Source organism: Anomalospiza imberbis, chromosome 17 (genome assembly GCF_031753505.1).
Source record: "Anomalospiza imberbis isolate Cuckoo-Finch-1a 21T00152 chromosome 17, ASM3175350v1, whole genome shotgun sequence".
Taxonomy (NCBI): Eukaryota; Metazoa; Chordata; class Aves; order Passeriformes; family Viduidae; genus Anomalospiza; species Anomalospiza imberbis.
The window spans coordinates 1,039,246-1,048,194 of record NC_089697.1 but is presented as its reverse complement, the minus strand read 5'-3'; the positions used below and the strand labels follow the sequence as shown (position 1 = coordinate 1,048,194).

The following is an 8,949-nucleotide window of genomic DNA, read 5'->3' as shown; positions in this document are numbered from 1 at the left end:
GGGCAGGGACAGCTTTCTGGTCCCTGGGTTTGCAGCAGGTGGGCAGTCCCTGCAGGCAGGAAAACCAGGCAGTGTCAGCCCCTCCAAGCCAGGCAGTGTCAGTCTCTGCAGGCAGGAATGACCACTGAGCAAATTCCACAGACCAAATCTCCCTGCAGGGCTGTTCTGCATCCCTGAGGTGCAGGTGAGGGCACAGGGCAGGTCCCCTGCACAGGGATTCCCCAGGTGTCTGGCAGCAAGTCTGCTTATCCAGGTACATTAAGCTGGTTAAAGGCTGAGCTGCCCAGAGGAAGGGCAGCTGCAAGAGGAAGGGCAGAGATTTATGTCGCTGTTTATGGCCATTGACCAGGAATTTAGGATGGATTGCTGCTGGTGTGAGCTTGAGGATGTCCAGACTGGGGTACTGAGCAGAAGGACCTTGGGGACTGTACTCAGCTCTCTGCCTCTACCCACACCAGTGATGCTGTGCAGAGCCAGGAAATCTTATGACTCAATGGTCTAAGTAATATCAAACCTTAGCATTTATATTTTGTAGTATTGATAAACTCCTTCAGTAATTTCTGATGGTTCATAGGACCTTTCTGATCCACCTGTAGTTGAACATTTGGTATCTACCTTTGTGGGTGGAAACATACAGGGACAATCCCATTTATAACCCATGTCTGTAATAGATAAAGGGGATATACAAGCACACAGCTCTTGGAGGCTGGAATAAAAGGATACCAAAGCTCTTTTGCAACCCTCTGCATAACTCATTTTTGCCCCAAACACATCAAGTCATAATGTCATTCCCCACCAGATCAAACCAGGCCTTCCTTTCAATGTTTCCACAGTTTTTCTCTGTGGCAGCAAAATACACAGACATGTTTTGCATACCCCTGGTATTCTGCTGCATGGAAAAGTCCCTTTCACTTATATTTATTGTACAAAAGCATAAACCAATTTCTTAATTGCATTATAATTATGCAGAGTTGGACAGCTAGGCACAATGCAGCACTGTGTCAATAATTTATTACATCTTATGCCATAATTGAACACTTTTACTATGAGCACTTGAGAACAACTTGGACCTTATACAGAATAATATATTTTACTACATAATAATGGAAAGGTGGATACTTAAGAAAGATGTGTAGCTTGGAGGAAAACATACATGGAAGGAAATACCTCCTGCATCACCTATCTTTATGTAAAACTTAAAACTAAACCAACATATTATATTTAATGACCCCTTTTTATATATGCATAGTTTCAAGAGTTAATCAGAAGGAAATCATATTACAGTGCAACTATTTACACCAGGATGGGGGCACACCAGAACACAATTCTTCTCAGCATTAGGATTCTTTTCTCACATTTATGAATGGACAAAGCACATGGGAATCAGACGGAAATTCATTCTCAAGAACAATGTTCAAGGAACAAACAGGTCATATCCACAGCTCACTGATCTCATCTGTATCCACTGCCTTGGGGCTAAAAGCAGGAGATCTCAAGGTGTACAGGTATCATCTTCTCTGTCATGGACTTCACTTAGAGTCAGTCCTATGTTGCCAGTGGCACAAGGCCTTAAATCCAGCTGAGTGACAGCATCCAAATGCTACTGAAATATGACCATGGAGAGACACAGAAACACTGGATTTATTGCTACATCCTTGTAAACATACTTACCCTAGGGGTAAGAAATCTAGTTAACCTTGTTTGAGGAGAAGTTATGTCCAATGTGTCAAATTGCCTCTCATAACATATTCACGTGAGCAACTCTTCTGCTACCTACAGCCACACGACTCCACCACCATGTCCTCGTACTGCTTGTAGACCACGTTGTTTGCAGAGTCAATGAAAAGGATGCTGATGGGGCTCAGCCGGGTTGGGACACAGCAAGTCGGGGGGGTGGACTCGGGATCCATCGAGTTCATTAATGTCTGGATAACTGCGTGGTTGGTGGGCTCCAGGTGGGATCGGAGGGGGAATTCACAGAGCCCTTCGCAGTGATATGCCTCATATTCCAGAGGGGCTATTATCCAGTCATCCCAGCCCATATCCTTAAAATTCACATGGAGGGCTTTTCTGCTACACCTTGCCTTCAGATTCTTGGTGGGCCTCTTCCCTTGCCGTGTTGCTAAAGGAGCTCTTCTCTTCCGCCTCTGGTTGAATAAGTACTCATAAACAGTTTTGTCATCTTGGCCGGACCTAGCTTTGATTTCATTAAAGAATAAGTCTCTTTTTTTCGTCCTCCCAAACACCAAGAACAAAGCCTTTTCATTGACCTGTCTTCCTGTTCTATTAAATCCCACACTCCTGAGATCAACAGCTCTCCCCCTGTCAAAAGTTTCCAGTTCAAAACACAAGTTAACCAAGTTTTTAAAGTTTCTGAAAAGTTTCCAGATGTCAAACACTTCCCACTTCGGTGTGTCGGTGATGCTGACAGTCCGAGAGTCCAAGAGTGTTGAGGCTTGTCTGTTTGTAGAGCAACTAAATAATTTTACTTGGGAAGTTTTTCCAGAAGAATGAGACTTCCATGTATCAGAAGGTTTTTTTCTCAATATTCGAAGCTCTGCTCCCAGCAAACCATCTTTTTCTAATGCACTGATGTCAAAAATATATTTTTGTTTTCTTATAGTTGGTGCTCGCTCATCTAAAAAAAGCACACAGATTTTTAAATGTACATCAAGCACAGACCAATATCACTTATTCAGTTCTTAATGGTTTTCCTCAAATTTGTTCATAAGCCTCAAAGCCCACTGAACAGAAAGAGCAATTTTTGTCTAAGGGATCAGCTCCATGCAGGGACTCAGAAGAACTCAGGGACTCACCAGAGAAATGAGTTTCTGAGTCTGCCTTGTAGAAATCCCATTTCTTTCACCAGTGGGCATTTTCTACCTTCAAAGTTGTGATTAGCCAGTTGAAAAATAATACTTTTTCAGGGCTGAGCATTCACAGGATCTATTTACCACTTATATCCTACTTAAATTACAGAAAGAGTGCTTCAGTGGTGACCAGGCCTTATGCTGGCTCCAACCATGAGCAAATTTACCCTTAGATGATGCAATAGTGAATTAGTGCTTTAAAACCAGCATCCCCAGGAACTGCTAGACATAAGGATAATTGCCTCATGAACTAAACCCTACTTGAATCACAATTTTTCAAACTGGGCAGAAAAAAATTCCTCCCTTTATCCTGACTTTACATTCACTTGCTTCAGGTGGTGAAGAATATGGCTGAGCCATATTCATTCCAGTGATGTGACATTAACAGTGGCTTCCAGTGGCAAGCTGGGAACCTGAAGGCAGCACTTGTGAGCAGTGCATCCCCCCTTCCCAGCAGCCAAGTTATTAATGAAGAGATGGCAAACAAATCCAATCCTGGTGAGTCTTTCATCACAATTCCTTCACCAGCTCTGTTGCTTCCTTGAGAACATGACAAAACTCTTACAAATGTCACTGGTAGCAAAGCAGTGGGCTCCCAAAGCAGAGTGTGAGGTGAACATCATTCATTGGGAGGCTGGTTATTTCTCCTGTGAAAGCAGACACTAGCCCAAATTTCTGGAAGTGTTTGGACCAGGAATGTTGAGCTGCACGTTCTGGAGTCCTGGATGTTATTACCTTTGGTAGTCTGTGCTGAGCTGTGGGCTTCCTGGTGCTACCTGAAAGTTTTAAGCTACTACAGATACACCCACCCCACAGGATAATGACTCCTGGGTCTGCAGTGTAGTTCCTCACAATTCTACCTTGAACAAACAAGACTGGCCCTTTCATACTGAATCTTGTGGGGTTTTTTCAAAGAATAGCTCTGTCCTTAGCATATTATATGTTTTCAGGCACACTACAATTTAACATTAGCTGTTTCCATGAGCTAGTTTCCAGCTAGCTAGAAAGAAAATAAGACAAAAATGTGAAAGGTTTTTAAACACCTAAGCATGCAAAGACTGATTGATTTTCAACAATATGCATCTAAAATATTTCCTAAATGTTTTCTTTGGCTGCCACACAACCATCTAGTTCTGCCTGTAAATGAGTTTTCCAAGATAATGCAGGAGGACAAAATCTGCAGCAAAGTTGTGTGATTTCATTTACATTAAAAAGAGCTATTTGACTTTACTGAAGTATGATTATTTTCCAATACTCTCTGCATTTATAAGCACACTCAGACATCTCTCTCTGTCCACACTCACTCACACACAAGCTCCTTTCTTACCTTGTCCTTTGTCTATAAAGCTGGTTATTGTATTGGCAAGTCCAGCCTCCAGTTTTACACTTCCATTAACACCCTTTCTTTCTGCATCTGAGAGAGTCCTGTACAAAGAGAGCATGTATTCATGTGGCGTTATCGGGGGATGTCGGAAAGTTTCCTTAGCTTCCCTCTGGGTTACAGGCTCTTTAGTCTTTTTGGTTTTCAAAGAATCAGTGTCAGTACTGCTTGTGCCAGTTTTTTTCAAAGCCACCTTGCTGCTAAGATTTTGAACCTTTGGAGTCACTGTCCTTACTCCAGAAGGTCTGCTGGGGAGATGTCCTACCTTGCCCTCCGCAGCTGCTGTTCTTGAGGGAACCTTCTTTGAGTCATCATTCTTGGCCAGCAGAGCTCCAGCCTGAACAGCACTGCCTTTAGTCCTGGCCTTTGAGGTCCCAGCGCTGTATCCATGGCTTGCAGTCCTCAATGTACCTGCCCGTGCGGAGGGATTCCTCTCCTTTCCTTCTGCTTTCAAAAAACCTAGTTTAGATCCTGGATTACCCTGGCCTGCTTCAGAATTACTCAGCGCTCCAGGAACTAGATCCAGAGACAGCCAAGTCAAATGCCAAAGCAGTAAAGTGAGAAAATGCAGGATTTTCATCCTCTGGTCTTCCTCTGAATGCCACTAAAGAAAAAATCAGAAAAGGTTCCTCCAGTTTGGCAGAAGAAAACATGAAAGAAATTAAAAACCAAAGTTAGCAAAAATGGTTTTTGTTTGAGATTAAAACATTTCAAATATCGTTGTTCAATACTTGTATCCAGTCCCATAGTGGAAATGCTCATGTACTCAGATACGATCTCCCCTGACTTCGGTTAGCAGCTATAAAGAACTTGTTCTTGAAAAGAGAAAGTTTACCACCTCGTTTTCTTCTGTAAAACTGACTGAAAACTTGAAGGAGTCTTGTTTAAATCCAAGGGTTTGGTTTTTTTTTTTTTTTCCAAGAAGGAAGAATGGCGTAATGCTGCCTCTGTGTTAAAAGGTTTTTTTAAAGTTTTGAGTTTTGAATCCTTTCCAGTGAAAATATTTCACACACAGAGATCTGCAGGTGCTCAGAAATTTTTTACAAACCTGAACTCTGGAATTGGAAACGGAATTCCAACAAACCTATTTAATTACTCTCTGATGTCATGCTGTCTAAACTAATTTAACTGCGATATATTTCTTAAAAAAAAATCTTCTTTACCCTTTTCATTAGCATGAGTCATACTCTGCCTCATGTGAAACAGCTCCACAGGCTCAAAACTCCAGAGGATGCCTTTTCAAGTGGCAGTATGACCTCTGCCTCAGCCCTCAATGAACTTCACGTTTAGACAGGACAAACTGCAAGATCAACAACTGAGAGCTGTCACACAGTCCACTGGACACATACATAAACTAATTTAGAAATAATTCATGTAGCTCTTTTTCCAGAGAACGTGTAACAGTGGCTTCACTCCGTCCCCCTGTGACTGAAGGGCTGCGCTGTAACGCAGGCGCTTAACGAGGGTAACATTTAATTTTACACAAACTCAACAGGGCCGTGCCCGCAGTCAGTGTATTTTGGCTTATTTATTGCTGTGCTTAAAAAAAGCCCGTGTCAGCCCAGCTGGAGAAGCAGCTCCTGGCGGAGGGGATGCCCCGCGGGGCGGGCGCGGTGCGGCGGGGCAGCAGTGCACCCTGCAGGCAGCCGTCCTCCTCCTCCTCCTTCTCCAGAGCCACTCGGGAGCTGGAGACAGGCCGAACCCCATCCTTCCTCCCGAGACTGCTGAACACCAGCCTTTGTTTGAATTTTAGATGCAAAATGTCCAAGAGCTGCTGACCCCGGGGCCCCAAGAAGGCTGCAGGTCAAAACCAGCGCTCCTCATGTCAGGGCTGTCCTGCAGCTTTCAGCCAAGTGTGTCTTTCATAACCTACAAAAAATGAACTGTTGTTCTAAATGAGCCTTTGGGAAAGAAGGCACTGGGCTGGACTCAGTAGGGATTACTTGGACCCGTCTCTCATCTTGCACTGATGCTAAGCCCAGTCCTTCTCCTGCAATTGCTTTTCTTTCTGACTTAAGATGAAAGGAAAAAGGTACACCACCTTTTAGCTTGTCCTGTGTGTGCTGTAGCATTCCCCACCCACCCTGACCAGTATCAGAAACACTGAACTGCTTTCATAAATATCAACCTGCATGACATGAGGAGCTCTGAATGCTTCACTTGTTTTGATGGAGGAACTGAAGGATAGAAGAGTTCAGTGATTTTACAGATGTCACAAATAAGGTAGATTCAAATTGTGATCCTCCTGATTTTGATCTAATGGCCCTTCCTCTGATGTCAGTTGTGCTTTTGGTATTTCCCTACAAAATAAAGCATCTTCTCCTGGGAGTTACCTCTGGTGAAACCATTCCCCAGCAGTCACTCCACACCATCCCATGGCCCTCCCAGCCATGCCATCACTTTATCTTTCCCATATTGCCCACCTTTCTGCTGGATGGTGTGCTGTGTCTGGTTCTGCACCATGGGGGCATTAATCAGCTTGCCAGTAAGCCAAAAAAGTAGCTAAATGTTGAGTTTCTACTTTTAATCTATCCAGCTTCCAGTTTTCACAATGCTTGTAAGAATTTAATATCTTTAAAAGGTTGTTTGCTCTATCAAGCTTGGCTGAGATTTGCAAACAGATTTAAGACATGGGACGTGAAAGAGTGGGAGGTCGGACAATGTGATTACATGGGCATTGTCTTAGTAAATCAAATTAAAGCATGATCATTGATATATTCAAAGAATATTTACATTTCTGAGATTAAAAAATCTTAGTGGGCTGGACAGAGCTAGACAGAAGGAAAAAGGAAAAGCAAGCAAAACAAGGTGTGCAAACTAATCTCTCTCTTTAAAAGAGGCTCTCTTGAAGCAAATACCATCTCAGTGCTTGGAACCATGGGAGCACAGATGCTGTAGAGTGCACTGAGCCCCACAGACCCCAGAGTGGAATGCTGACCCTGAACAAGACCCACAGACTGGGGGGTTCCTATGAGCCCTACACCAAAGTGGAGTCATTCCAGCTGGCTAAACTCAAACTCCACTGATACGTTCAATATGTAGCTAGAAACCTTCCTGCTGGTGAGTCTCTGGACACAGTGGAAGTGGTGTTCCAAGCCTCTCACTGCTCACCACCAGCCAAATTTCTGTGCATGTAGCCCATCTGTCCTTCTGAGCCTGTTTTGTGACAGCAGCTCCTCCCTCACACGGTGTGAGTAGGGATTTGAAAAGGGAGGGCCACCTGTGTCCCTGCTCCCTGCAAGTGCCTTGCCTCCTGGTCTCCACATCCTGAGATCATGCCTACATGAGCTGTGACGCCTTCTCAGACAATCTCAGCCCTTCTGGATGTCCTGCATGGTCTAGAGGAAGGGATCACTCTGGGGAGCCAAAGGAATATTTTACAGTGTTGAAAACACTGCCATTCCCTGAGGATGAGCAGCTCCATTGGATATGTGATGCTGCAAACTTGCAGTTGAAGCTGCACATGGAAGTCTTTTTAGTGATCTATCAGGATCACTAAATTAGTCTACCTTTCCCAGGTAGACTAATTTCCAGAAAGGACTTACAAAGTTGAGTTAACTTCATATATTAGGCTATTTGCTGTCACATTGTTTTGCTTATTGGAATTAATTATCATTCTATTTCTGTGAGGATTTAGACCTCTGCACCATAGCTCTTGGGTGACTGTTTTTTAGAAGTGTGACGTTGTAATTTAGGAAGGGACTTAACAGCTCTGTGCTTTTCAAAAGGAAAAAATGACACAAAACTTACAGATGTAATAATTAAAACCCGCTGGTCTTGGGCCAGAGCAAAAAAAATGTAATGATGTTTCCACTTCCATGTGAAGGTGGCAAAATTTAAAACACTGGGCTACAAGGTTGTGATGTTAAATAAAAAATTGGAAGTCCAAAGAAATAATTGTGTCATTGGTTATCAAGAATCTTGGCTACATCTGTGAACAGTAGTGAACTACAAAGCACAGAATCATAGAAACATGGAATATCCTGAGTTTGAGTGTTATTTTTGTTTCTTGGTTCCGACAGATATACCTAATTTCCCCAACTCTGAATTAAGTGGATTTTTTTTTTTTTCTTAATTTTTGGTACCTCTGCCTGTTACCAGTTAGAGAAATTCAGGGTTTATTTCAAGCTTCTTCAAGCCTATTCACTAACAGAGTCCCTCCATTTGGTATACAATGTTAATTTCCCTGAGCTGTCTTTGATAGATATTGTTCACCTTTGCAATAGAAGCATGTTTATATGATTCAAGACTTGAGAGACATCCCGAGATCCCAAATTACTTCGCTGACCAAAGAGAATTTTGGTGGCAATTCATTTACTCCACCTCTTAAAAAAAAAAAAAAAAAACAAAAACAAACAGAATGTCAGTGCTAAACCATTCACTGTAACAGGAAAAAGCAGGGACTGAAAACAAGCCCGCGTTATTCAGCAGCCAAATACAAAACTAAACACATTTTTGGCAATGGGCTTAACCAACTCTCGGAACAATTGCCGATGAAACGCGGAGGGTTCACTATGACTGTTTTTCCCGATGACACTCCCTGCCGGCGCAGCAGAGCGCAAGCGCCCACAGCGGCCAGCACAGCGGCCAGCACAGCGCCCGCCGCGGGCAGGCCGCGCCGCGCTCACGGAGCCCGCGCTGCCCCCGGGCGGCCCCGGGGAGCCGCTCCGCCCGCGGCCGGCGGGGCGGGACCCTCGG

General features: G+C 43.7%; 1 protein-coding gene across 1 annotated transcript; it reads right to left on the bottom strand.

Annotated features, from left to right (window-relative positions):
* Nucleotides 1–317: 317 nt before the first annotated feature.
* Nucleotides 318–7,317, bottom strand: GDF5 (growth differentiation factor 5). The gene is made up of 2 exons (XM_068207436.1): nt 4,198–7,317; nt 318–2,638 (listed from the first exon to the last, which is right to left on the bottom strand). Exons 1-2 carry the CDS (start codon nt 4,829–4,831, stop codon nt 1,770–1,772), a joined length of 1,503 nt encoding a protein of 500 aa, XP_068063537.1. The 5' UTR covers nt 4,832–7,317; the 3' UTR covers nt 318–1,769.
* Nucleotides 7,318–8,949: the final 1,632 nt, after the last annotated feature.